The sequence below is a fragment of the Populus trichocarpa genome, chromosome 6 (assembly GCF_000002775.5).
Source record: "Populus trichocarpa isolate Nisqually-1 chromosome 6, P.trichocarpa_v4.1, whole genome shotgun sequence".
Taxonomy (NCBI): Eukaryota; Viridiplantae; Streptophyta; class Magnoliopsida; order Malpighiales; family Salicaceae; genus Populus; species Populus trichocarpa.
The window spans coordinates 27122401-27135879 of NC_037290.2; the positions used below are offsets into that span (position 1 = coordinate 27122401).

At 33.2% G+C, this 13479-nt stretch overlaps 2 protein-coding genes across 17 annotated transcripts in view; one reads left to right on the forward strand and one right to left on the reverse strand.

Moving 5' to 3' along the window:
- Positions 1 to 2260: 2260 nt before the first annotated feature.
- LOC127905480 (uncharacterized) overlaps positions 2261 to 13479 on the forward strand; it is a 51367-nt gene continuing 40148 nt past the window's right edge. Inside the window, exon 1 of one of the 4 annotated variants that reach the window (XM_052454047.1) lies at positions 2261 to 2670. In XM_052454047.1, coding sequence (XP_052310007.1) covers positions 2470 to 2670 — 201 coding nt within the window. In that variant the 5' untranslated portion in view covers positions 2261 to 2469. Of the gene's footprint in view, positions 3680 to 13479 lie in introns of those variants that run through there. The other 3 variants (XM_052454046.1, XM_052454045.1, XM_052454044.1) reach the window with 3 other exon arrangements.
- The window catches only part of LOC18102882 (disease resistance protein RPV1), a 202412-nt gene continuing 200973 nt past the window's right edge, over positions 12041 to 13479 (reverse strand). For 12 of the 13 annotated variants that reach the window (XM_052454039.1, XM_052454040.1, XM_052454035.1 and 9 more), the window contains 2 exons: positions 12994 to 13401; positions 12041 to 12919 (listed from right to left, as the gene is read on the reverse strand). In XM_052454039.1, coding sequence (XP_052309999.1) covers positions 12089 to 12919; positions 12994 to 13401 — 1239 coding nt within the window. In that variant the 3' untranslated portion in view covers positions 12041 to 12088. The remainder of the gene's footprint in view (positions 12920 to 12993; positions 13402 to 13479) is intronic. The other variant, XM_052454031.1, reaches the window with a different exon arrangement.

Genomic DNA, 13479 nt, shown 5'->3' on the forward strand with positions numbered 1-13479 from the left:
CTCTTAGTTTAGATCTAAAATGAAGAGGCGGCATGAATCTGATGAGGACCCCATGGATTAGTCTCCCATCCCTACCACTTACAATGACTTGACATCACTCTTAAATTAGAATGGCCCTCTTCCATATTATAATCAGTTTAATTATTATTCCCCTAATTGATCTCTTTTTTCATATCATATAATCATAATAATGATCATCAAAAGTTTCAAGATTCAAGTATTTAATGAGCTATCGACCCATATTTATGCTGTTTTTGGTTAGTGTTTCATGATAAAAAAAATATATATATAAAAAAAAAGATTAGTGAATTTTTATTGTTTTAAAACATAAAAAATAAGAGATCGTGTGTATTTAATTCGAGAATATATATTTATAAAGAAACGCTAATGAGCTTATAGTTTAATATATACTAAAGTTTTATTTAGTTGGTGTTTCAAGATAGAAAAAAAATATAAAAGAGATAAATATACATTTAATTAGAGAGACAAAAATACATGTATAAAATAAATTTATTTTTATAATAATTTTTAAGCAAATTTCTATTATTAAAAAGATAAACATATCTTATTTATCTTTATCAAAGAACCATCTCGATTCAATATTTTAAACTGTTAGGTAATGTTTTAAGATATGATTTATATTATTCTCTAACACACTCCCTCAAGTGAAAAGCCCTTTGAGCTTGAAACTTGTACAGACTCACATTACCTTATATTTAATTTTTATCAAATAAATAGGGATAGTGAGATTCAAACTCGTGACAGCTTGGTCATCAAGATTCTGATACTACGTCAAAAAATCATCTCAATTTAATAATTTAAGTTGTTAAATAAAATTCTAAAATATAATTTATATTATTATGTAACAATCTTAATTATCTCCGCAAAATATATTTATACTAAGATAAAATTATCAAATGGAGCACAACATCCCGTTACTGCACAGCTTTGCATGTGCTATTTCTTGAGAAAATGACAATACCAAGCCAAAAACACAGTAGAATGATTCCTTTTTTATTCTACAATCAAAATCAATGGATATTTTCATTTGAGGTAAAAAGAAAAAGAAAAAGGAGTATATGATGATAATTATGACCTCTCATGACATCTACAGTTGTCATGATTTAGACAGAAAGTGTTAACTAACTCAATGCACCCACAAATGGCTAGATAGATATGAGCAATATCCTTAATTATTAACTAAATAATCTCTTGCTAGGAAGGCAAGTAGATTTGATGGAGCCGCATGCTCAGAATTCAAATTAAGAAAATGATCTTGTAATAAATTTTCATGATATACATCAATCCATGTATATAAATGGTTCGTTGAAGATATGATTGGAGATATGAAGGCAAGTATATGAAAAACTATGGTACCGGAATAATCTTATCATTAAATCTAAAATTTGAACCTAGCAATCATACTATGATTTTTATTAATTTCTTAAAACTGATGTAAATAGTCTACATGAACTTAATTTGACCATAAAAAAACCAAAATTATTAAATTCATACCTAATATTAGGCTAAAATTATGGGTTAAATAAATTAACTCAAGTTAATTCAAGTCAATTAAAAATAGTGTTGTTTCAATAAAAAAATTCATGACCGATGTTGGGCTAAAATTTGAACCTCGCAATCATAGTACTATGGTTTTTATTAATTTCTTAAAACTGATGTAAATAGTCTACATGAACTTAATTTGACCATAAGAAAATCAAAGTTATAAAATTCATGACCGATGTTGGGCTAAAGTTATGGTTTAAATAAATTAACTCGAGTTAATTTAAGTCAATTAAAAATAATGTTATTTTAATAAAAAAAATTTAAAAATTAACCTTTGTTTTGATTATATTTTTATCAGATAAATTGAATTGAAAGTTGATTTGTCAAGTCTCTCAAACTTAACCAGTGTCAATTCAAATCTAGTTATTTAAAATCCAAATTTGGTCAAACCCCAAGTCGATTAATATTTGAATATTTAGAAATATGACAGTAATTGCTTTTCAAAATATTTTTTTCTCGAAAATATATTAAAATAATATATATTTTTTATTTTTTAAAATTATTTTTAACATTAACTTAATGATATAAAAATACCAAAAAATATTAAATTAAAAAAAAAATTAAAAAATACTTTATAAACACACAAACAAACATTACCTCTTCCCAGCTAAGTTTAATAACACTGAGAATATACTATGCAGGTGTTCCTGTAGAAACTGAAGGTTGCATATATAATTTCTTATTACGTGGTTGCATATATAATGGACCCAAGTCACCCAACCTCTTAAGCCCTCCTATCTCTTCATTTTATTAACTCATTCTCCTTTGTTTATAGCTCTTGTAGGGTCAAGCTGAACTGAACTCTGAACCAAGCTCAGTCCCAAGAAAACAGAGAAACTTCCCCCACACTTCCTCTCCTCTCAAAAACAAACCTCCCCTCTCTCCCTTTCATTATCCAACAATATGGATAGCCCACAAAGAATATCCATTAAAGAACCTCAAGTAATCCTCTCTCCATGCAGTAGTAGAAGAAGGAGAGCAAGCAGTGATTCAAACTCACCACCCGAATTCGAGTTCTGGATGGTCCAAAACCCATCTTTCCCTCAACCAAATCTTGTTACAGCTGATGAACTCTTTGTTGATGGTGTCCTCCTCCCTCTCTACCTCCTTCACCACCCCAACAACAACAACAACAACAACCACCCGCCTGATCCTGACCCTGACTCAACCGAACCCGAACCTCCCAGCTCCCAACCTGACCCTGAACCCGAAATCTCGCCAGCAAGCATAACCATGGAGCCAACAAGCAGTTCCAAGAGATGGAAAGATATAATATTCAAGAAAGGTGACAAGAAAACTTCAACAGCTGCCAAGAAACAAGAAGAGAAAGATAAGGACAAGGACAAGGACAAAAAGAGGGAGAAAAGGAGTCAAAATGGAGCGAGTTCAGCTGAGTTGAATATCAACATATGGCCATTTTCACGTAGTAGATCCGAAGGGAACAGTGTGACCCGACCCAAGTTGTTTCCCGGGGCTCCCGGAACCCGGAAGGTAAGTAGTGCCCCTTGTTCGAGGAGTAATTCGGCAGGGGAATCCAAATCAAGAAAGTCATGGCCAAGTAGCCCGGGTCGACCCGGAGTCCATTTGAGTCGGAGCAGCCCAGTGTGGCAGGTTCGACGTGGAGGTGGTTCGGGTACGAAGAGTAGCTTCCCTGAGCCTGTGGTTCGGAGTGGTGAGAAATCGAGCAGTAAAAAAGAAGTTACCGAGCCTCGCCGCAGTAAAAATACGGCCAATGTCAATGGCAGCTCTAATGGTGCTAGAGCAAAGGTTTTGAATATAAATGTCCCCGTTTGTATCGGGTATAGAAATCATTTGAGTTGCAGAAGCGGTGTCCGCGGTGCTGACGGAAGTGACGGTGGCGCAACCAAAAACGCTGGCGGTGATTGTGGTGGTAGTAGCACTACTAATGTTGGAAATGGTGGTAATCTTTTCAATTTACGTAGCCTCTTCACAAAAAAAGTTTATTAGAGTTTGTAATTAATTGACCCTCTAATTATATTTTTTTTTTGTAAATTATTAATTAATAGCAATATTAAGTTTGATTTAGATGTACTTTTCAGTGTAATCTCTGTATTTTTCCTTGTATAAACAAAGAATTTATTTTTCTCACCAATTCACATATACAATTAGTTTTTTTTTTGTTACCAGATGCAATTAGTTAATTAAAAAGTTACTAACTTTGAAAGTTTGTTCACTTTTCTTGTGCGGGTATTGTTTGTCTTGTTAGAGCATTTGCCAGGCGAGACTTTACTTAGAAGAGTTAAATTGTGATATAAAAATATTTATTTATTTATTTATATGCTCTCCAATAATAAAAAATTATTTAGAAAAGTTAATAATATTTTAATAAATTTAATATTTAATTATTTTAACAATCAACTGGTTGACTTTGCATTTTAAAAATAATATAGATAATTATCTATTATTAACTCAAGGATGTTAATAAGGTTGAAATTAAAAAAAAGTTTAATTAAAAAAATAAAAAAAATATTTATTTAATTTGAATGAATTTGTCAAACTATGATATAAATCATAAGACAGAATAGTCTTATAAAAAAAAATTTTAAAAACATAGATTTTAAAAAAAAATCAAAGAAAAAAACACAAAATCATTTTAAAAAAATTGAGTGTATGATTTTTTTAAAATCCAAGTACAATTTTACAAAAACAACAGGACTGCCTCGCCGAGCACATGCGCATAAATAGTGATGGCTTTACTATCTCGTGGTTCAAAAACCAACCCTTGTTGTCTTATCAGTATGGAGGAAGCATGCATCGTTTTGCTTCTTGCTAGCATGCATGCCATGGCCACATCATAGCAAGAGTCTGTGCTTTTCATTATTATCTCCTGCCTGCTCTGTACATTGGGCCTTCCTTCATTGAGAAGAACAGCACAGGTGTCATGTTCTGATGGGATGAGTGAAAGAAGAGTTGGGACCAAGAGGAAAACATATTTCTCAAGCATATTCTCACTTGTGCCTAAATAATTATTCGGAATAAATCTGTCAATTTGTTTGAATATTGCAATAAGCATTCATAAATATTGCCCATGTCGTGCTCTTGCATAGTAAATATTTATAATTAGTCATCAAAAATTTATATAATTATTAATTTTAAAATTTATAAAATTAATCAAGATGTATGCAAATTAACCAGAATATTTATATTAATAAAAAAAATATTGATATAGATGCAATAATTTTAGTGAAAACTACTTTTATTTTTATATATAACATGAATATATTTTTGTACATGATCTACATTTCAACGACTACTTTTAAAAAGTTAATCACGGAAAAAGTTTGTCAACTCAAAAAATCCTTAATCAATCACATGTTTATATATAAAGAATGGTGGTTAGAGAATGATTTCTTGAAAATAAACATGTTTGAATGTTGAGAGCTTATGAGTTTTGAGGAGCAACAGCTAGACATTTACCATTAAGACTAAAAGAAGATCAATTATTAAAATTGTAAACTAACTTTAGTTTAATTATAAGTTTGTGAGCTTTCAATATTGTGAGGGGACTGGTCCTGGACAAATTGTCGAGAGAGCTGCAAAAAAACAATATCAGAAGTAAACTAGAGATGACCGAATGATGGACCCATAATGTAATATGAATTTAGCTTTTTGAGCATTGTTTTTCCTAATTGCCTTTTGAATTGTAAGTTGTGGATGCTTCATGCCATGTTGTCATTATTTTTTTCTTTTTTTCTTCAGGGTTCTTCTTCCAGTCCTTGTCTTTATATAATGAAGATGTGAGTCAATATTTTTAGAAGAAATGAAGTTAAAAATTATATAAATTTTTAGTGAATATCCGGGCTAATTTATGTGTGTCTCGATTAATCATTTGAGGCTATAAAATTAATCAATCATGTAAATATCTAATGATCTTAAAATTTATGAGACTGGTAACTTAAAAAGCAAACCTATAATCTGATTAATTAAGTTATATCCCTTTGAAATTTTTAATTGCCTTTTGAATTATAAGTAATGGATGCTTCATGCCTTCTTGTTTTTTTTATTTTTTATTTTTACTTCAAGGTTCTTCTTCCCATCCCTTTCTTTATATAATGAAGGTGGGAGTCAACTTCTTTAGGAGGGGACAAATAAACATGACAGTTATAATTAGCTCGAAACTTGACAAATTAATTATTCAGAGTCTAACCTTATTTTTACATTGATCAAACCAAGTTCGATTAACTAGTTAGATCAAACCATTATAATTGACTCGGGCTAACCTGTTGGCCTAATAACCGGAGCCCTTCACCCAGGTCAGATGCCATGTCGGATCCGAAGAATACACATAATTTCTCTTCCTTAAATTCTTTCTTGGCCAATGTTTTAGTAGCATGGCCATGGTTCTTCGAGAGTGTGGCTCACCAAGCTCGAATTAATGATCGTGTGGATTGTCACCTTCAGAACCAGCTACTAAATACCAGTTGCTTTCTGATTGTTTTGTGGTCTTCACTGATAAATGCAAGAAATGTAAGATTGGAAGCAAAGCCCTCAAGTTTCTGTCATAAGAGTTGCCATTGCCCTTCAGCTGCTACACCTTTTATAATTATAATTATAACTATATAAAAAAGACACTCTAAAAGGCCTCGGTGTTTAACCGTGCCATGAGAGGAGATGCACGAACATTGCATCTTCTTCTTCTTCTTTTTCTCGGAATGTTTTACACTTTGACCCTCAATTTATTTGTTTTCTAATTTGGTCCTACAAAATTTGTGATTGATCTCGGTGTTTTGCTTTTCATGCGTGCGTATGGGGATCTCGTGGTATTGAGAAAAGGTTGCATCTCTTGGTTAATTCTTGGTTTTGCAAAACATATTCAATTCAATTAATTTACAATAATTAGAGCTTAAGGATCAAATATGAATTTTAAACAAATGCTAAGTCCCTCTTTTTTCAAAATTAAGGACTGATTTGCATGGTTACAGAAGAAGTACATGTACTCTTTTTTATTTTGGTCTCTCGACTTGCTTTTTTAATTTGACTCATTTGTATTGACTTTATTTGTGATTTGATTTGGTAGTTTGTTTTGATTGTCTTAATACAAAGATTTTGTAATGTTAATGAAAATTTGATTGTTATTTTTTTATTATTTTTTTTAATTGATTTTTTTTCCAATTTTGTCCATCAACATTTTATTTTATTTTATTTTTATATAAAATTTTGTTCTTATTTTTCTAATTACTATTTGTTTTGTTTCTCACTATTTTTTATTGATTATTTTTTCAATTCCATCCCTAAACATTTTATTGATTGAGAATTTAATTTCGTTATTTTTGTGGGTTTACCTTCCATAAAGTTAGTTACGATCTCATGATTCGGGTCACAAGTATTGAAGATTAGCTCGAGTTGATTTTATTTTTTAGGTCATTTTTAAAAACTAATATTTTTTTTTTAAAAAAATCATTTTCGACATTGGGTTGGTTGGGGGTTGAATTTCATGATTTTTTTTTGTAGTTATTTCAATCTCATATCTTGAGTCTTAATGTTATTTGGTTAACACATGTCTTTTGTTTTTCTGTTTTTTTTTAGATTTGATTTTTTTCAAACTTTGAAAGCCCCACTGAGATTCATATTCCATAAGATCTTGCAATGTCAATATAAATTTGATATCTATATTAAATTTGGTTCTTATTTTTTTATTGCTATTTTTTTTATCATTTTTTAATTGAGTTTGTTTTTCAATTTTGTCCATCAACATTTTATTTTATTTTTATGTACAATTTTGTCCTTATTTTTCTTATTGCTATTTGTTTTGTTTCTTATTATTTTTTGATTGATTATTTTTTCAATTCTATCCCTCAACATTTTATTGATTGGGGATTTAATTTTGTTATTTTTATAGGTTTATCTTCTATGAGGTTAGTTACAGTCTCATAATCTGGATCACAAGTTTTGAAGATTAGCTCGAGTTGACTTTATTTTATTTTTTAGGTTCTTTTTTAAAACTGAATTTCTTTTCTAAAAAAATCATCTTTCAACATTGGGTTGGTTAGGGATTGAATTTCATGATTTTTTCTTTTTTTTTTGGGGTTATTTTAATCTCATATCTTGAGTCGTAGTGTTAGTGGGTTAAAACAAGTATTTTTGTTTTTCTGTTGTTTTTTTAGATTGGATTTTTTTCTCGGTTTTGCCCTTCAACATTAGATTATCAAAGATTTGAGCTTTGTTGTTATTTTTTTTTTCCTACAAGGTTATCTTGGTCTCAGGATCAGGTTATGTATTTAGTAAGCTGACTTGAGTGGACTCAGATTATTTTGTTTTGTTCTTTTTTAATTTGATTTTTTTTTTAATTTTATTCTTTAATATTTGATTGTTTAGAATTGAGTTTTATATATATTTTTTAAAGGTTGTTGCATTCTCATTTTATGTTTTTGCCTCGTTATCAAATACTAGGAGGAAAAGACATGCCTGTTGCATATGGAGAAAGTGAACGATTGTTGGGAAAAGTTTTCTCACTTGCAAGTTGCAAGAGATAATAACTTGGAGGCCATCGTGCAAGAGATAAACCCACTTCCTTTCAGTATGCTCAAACCTTGGATTCTTCAAATAGAATCTTTCCACAATTCAATCTCAAGAAGGCCATCGTTACGCACTCATCATGGTGCTTTGGAGACCAGAGGCATTTTTCACTTCTTGACCTTCTCCATATGCTCTACAAAACTTCCTTTCCCTTGCTCCTTGGTTGCAGAGGAGAAAGCATCTAGCAGTGATAATGAGAACTCTCCTGCAACAAAGGGTGTAGAGTTTCAAAAGAGGATTTGTGATAAAGGCTCCATGAAGGAGAAACGTGGAAAGCCAGTGGTTGCTTCAGATAATGCATGACCTGGAAAAGGGGACAGGTTACACAAGCACAATATCCACCATAGCGACGGTGCCAAATATATGTCAGACTTAAAGATAAGCAAGAAGCAGCTAAGAGCCTGAAGCAATCCCGGTAAAAAAAAAATACAATCTAAACCTCTTAACTGTGCGTTAGGCGACCTTGATAATTTGCATGTACAACCATATAAAGAATTTGTGAAAGAGGAACATAAGAAGTTGCTGGAGCATTGGATACAATTGGTAAACGAAGATCGTTCTGCAGCATATGCAGGCTGTGTTTCGGGATCAGATTGATTAAGGTGCAAACAAACATGGAGGATGTGCGGGAACAAAACCATGAGATCGTGCTGGAATAATAATGGAGCAAGAAACAAAGAAATCGACATTTCTGACTCTATGGCATTTCTGGTTTTAATTATCTCCCCACAGGATCAGTCTCTGCAGCTTATTTCTGTTGTTCAAATGGTATTTAGAACAAAGGGCAGAGCAAGAACATCTAGGTTACCGTTATCCCTAAAATTTATTTATAGGCAAAATCAAAGATTACAAGATCTTTATCGTAAAGAAAAGCTCAATTGATTTTTTGTTATCTAGAGGTTCAACTTTGCACTTGACACACTCACCATCAGCTACAATCGAAGCCTTATTTCTAGTTGGTATAATGATTTTACTTCCTTGGAAAAGCCAATTTTGCCTGCCAACAATTGCATTGAACTGGTACCATTTGTCCACGTCATCGAGAACAATAAGAGTTCTTCTGCAACACAATGCATCCTTAATCTTTATAATCCCTTCATCGACATCATGTGTCTCATCAGCAGTCTTGTTTAGGATATCAGAAAGAAGTTGCCTCTGTAGACAAACTACCCCATTGGATTCTTTTGACCTTTTTTTTTTTTTTTTTTGATAGTAATCAAGTATATTATAAATAGACAACACCATTAAGAAGATGAGGGCTGCAATAAGAAAGATTACAGGGGGGAATTAAAACATAAAGAGAGCGAGGAATTTACAACCCCGACTAGTTAGTCCAGTTCATGATACATTCAGGATTTCTATAAAGATCGGAACCTGTGTAAATGAAATTTTTAACAGAGGATTTCAACCAAAAGGCCAACCGATGAAAGGTGAGGTCAAAAATCACATCCCAGTCTGGAGTTTTGGAGTCGAAGATCATATTGTTGCGCGCTATCCAAATGGACCAGTATAATCCTTTACAGAGAAGGGTAATTGCTTGACGTTGAAAATTTCTTTTTAACAGGCCAGACCATTCCTGAAGGTTATGATTTGGGTCTTTTGACAGACAGCATACACACCCAAACCAACTAAAGAGTCTACCCCAGAGAGACCAAGATGTAGGACAGAGATGGAAGAAATGATGTATAGTCTCAATCTCCTTGCAGCAGAAAGGGCAAACAACTTCCTCATAATTGATGATTCTTCTCTTAGCTAAGAAATCTTTTGTGCAAACACTACCGTTTAGGAGAAGCCATATGAACACATCTATTTTTGGAGGAGCAAACCCTTTCCAAAGCAGAGCAGGGGAGGGAAGGTTTGTTGAAACAATTAAACCATCAAGAAGATGTTATGTGTAGTTTATTTTTATTTTTATAAGGTAGTCAAGGAAAAAAAAAAGAGAAAAAAGTATCTTTTATTTTTATTTTCCTAGTATGTTCTCTGAGTTGGGAGTGTTATAGTTTCACTAAATTGTAGTGGTATTATCAGTTATCGTCTCAATGCTTAACTACAAACCTGAAAAAATTAAGAGTTCAGAACCAGCATTCTATTATTGTGTTATGTGTAGTTTCATCAAGAAATACAACTTACCCATCTCCTAAAACCATTCCTCCTAAATCTGCAACTTCCTACAAAGCAATCCTCCACCCATTCACTTGCTCCATCTCCTTCTTGAAGCGCTTTTCATGATCCACAAATGCTGCAGCAAAGCTCCCTGTTTGATTTCTGACTTCAGACGGATCCACGTCATAGAAGACCGGCAAAATTATGCAGTCAGTATTGCTCTTACGTTCCATGATCATTGCAAGTTCATCCAGGCACCACCGCGACGAAGCATATGCTTTGGAGAACACGATTATCGATATTTTTTATTGTTGTATTGCTTGTTGGAGCTCTGACTTGATATTTTCCCCTCTCCCAATTTCATCATCGTCTCTAAGTGTGTGAATCCGTGCTTGAACCAGGGCTGTGTAGAGGTGATCGGTAAAGTTCTTGCGGGTGTCTTAACCTCTAAAACTCAAGAACACTTGATATTTACAACTAGAGAACCGTGAAAATGAGGATTCTTGATATTTCCCAGAAGCCATTTCGATTGGTGGAAAAAGGCACATGGAGGATCATGACTCTGAATCAGCTACTGGGTCGGCTACCGAGTGGTGTTCCGTTTTGAGCCATTGAGTATTGCTGTGGAGTGGAGGGACATTGAAGCTGCACAATGTTTGGTGTCTTTGGCTATAAAGTGTGGGCTTAAGGAATCAGGGATTACAAGTGCTGATGGCAAGAGGGTTATTGAGTGGGGGTTTTATAAGAATGGAGGTTCCATGGAGTGATAGTAATAGGATTCTGTTGTCAAAAGAGTGTGTGAGGTTTCCCGTTGACTTGGCTCGTCAGAAAATTGGAAGAGAACTCGAGCGTTTTTTAGTTGTTTAAGAGAAAACAACAAATGGGCTTATATTTAATATGAAAAAATTACCAATTAAATTTTATCATGTGTTATTTTTATTTTATTTTTAATATAAAAAAATAAAATAAAATAGATAAAATAACATGAAAATTGGAAGGTTAACTTATATTTAATGTCTTATAAATACAAATTAATAAAATAATATCATATTACATTTTTGAATATGAAAGCCCTTATAAATATTTATAAATAAAAGATCTCATGCTATTTTCATGATAAGCTTTTCAAGAAAAAAGAAAAAACTATTTCAAAAGCTTTCCAGCTTTTTTGATTTTACGGTTGAAATCTAAAAAAGCAAACCTCTACTTAATGAAACCTAAAATAATACGTGTTCTAGACCCTTCTTTGCAAAATTCCAAAAAGTGAAATTGCGAGCCCTGCGTTTACCATGGAAACCACAATAATAATTTCTAACTATATGAGAAGCTATTTCTACTTTGGCTACGTGTGCTGCATCATCATCATCATCGCTACTGTTGTGAGCATTGATAACTTCATCCTTTCCTTCCTCTTCATGCAGCCATTGTACACCAACGGTCCTTATTTGGATAGCTGGACCACGTGGACGCACTGAAATACTCACGTCATCACCATTATCAAATGTAGGATCATTGCCCCTTAATTTCGTGTGCAATAGCGATTGGACTTCCCGAACACCACGCGCGTACCTCATAAGGAAGACAAAGAATTGACAAAGCAAGGATTGACCACTGGTATTGTTTCTGATTTCAATATAAACATTACTAAAGCCACGGTATGCTGACGTCACACCAAGCCCTGTGAATAAATTAAAGCCACATATCCGGTGCGCAGGAGGAGGTGAGGATATTTTGAATGAAAAGTTATCTTCAAACTCATTCTGAATTAGCCATTTACATATATTTGGAGAAAACAAATTGGAGAACATCTCATCTTCAAATGCATAGACGAAAACGTTGAATATGCCATCCATAAATGTTATCTGTACCACCAAAACAATGTTTATAAAATGAGAAAAAGAAAAGCATTCAAATGTAGATTTCCAAAACAATAAAATGGGTGAAGGAGGACCTGAAATCTCGATGGCTGTATTTGAGCACTAACCGTTTCCATTATTCTGAACATTTGAGAGTCTAACTTTTGGATTAATTCTTGCTTTATCCGATCTTGGAACTCGACTAAGTGATCACAACAATCTCCTTCAGTCCAACTATTTGGATTTGCAAGTCCTTGCAGTGAATAGCAAAAGGACACATCTAACAAATCCAAATGGAATGGAAGCTCTGGGAGTGCCTGAAGCATTTTGCAATTTCTTAAATATAGGGCTCTGAGTAGACCAAGATCCTTGATGCTTTCTGGAAGAAAACAAATTGGAGTTCCACTTAAATCTAGACTCTCCAAGAAGCGTGGCAGTGAAAACGAGGTAAATCTCAACATTTTCCTCATTGAAAACCTAGAGGGAAAGAATAGCTTCAATGGAAGAGATGAAATGAATGATGTACTTGCAACAATTGCATCACTTTGAAGCAACTTGCGCCCCTGATGATGCTCTAACTCCATATTCAAGTTGTTAAGATTTGAACAACCATTTAAAACCAGCTCTTGAAGTGAATTCAATCTACTCATTTCTTCTGGAAGCTCCACAAGACTTGTACAATTTCTTAGATTTAAGATCAACAATCTTTGTAAATCACCAATAGATTCGTGAAATTGAACCAAACGGATGCAGTCTTCAAGTATTAGTTTTTCAAGGGCTGGGAGACCCGAGAAGTCTGGGGTTCTAATGAGATCATGAGAGTGACGGAGATCAAGAATTTTCAATTTTGGAAGAAACTGTGAAAATACATGAATTTAGTTGTTATCAATTGAAAACGAGAGAGATAGCTATAGAGAGACTTGATACATACCGGTTTGCCCTTCCAAGCATCAACTAGACAACTTCTGGATAGATCAAGAACCACCAGCTTCTCCAAGCATACGTGATTTGGTATGGAGCTCCAAGACAATCCATGCCAACATAACCATATCAAATTCTTGGGAAAGTGCTCAAAACTTCCATGAAAATTAGTGTAGTTTAGTTGGAGAAATTTTACATCTGGCATCTTTCTAAAAGCATCCGTGCTGAGGATGGGAAACAAACTTGTTTGGCCAGTTTGTAATTTTCCCCCATCGAAAAAATCGGAAAGCCATTGTTGAAAGAAGTTAAGCCTGCGGCGCTTGCGACAAACCATTGAATCAGTACAGACAACTTCTGCATAATGATATTCCATTAATGCATGCATATCAATGGTAAGGCCACGCAATTTTTCAGCATCCTGCATAACAATATTAAAAGTACATGAGAAAGGAAAGTAGATGAATGAATATGTCAAGGCACCACAAACCATTTAAGT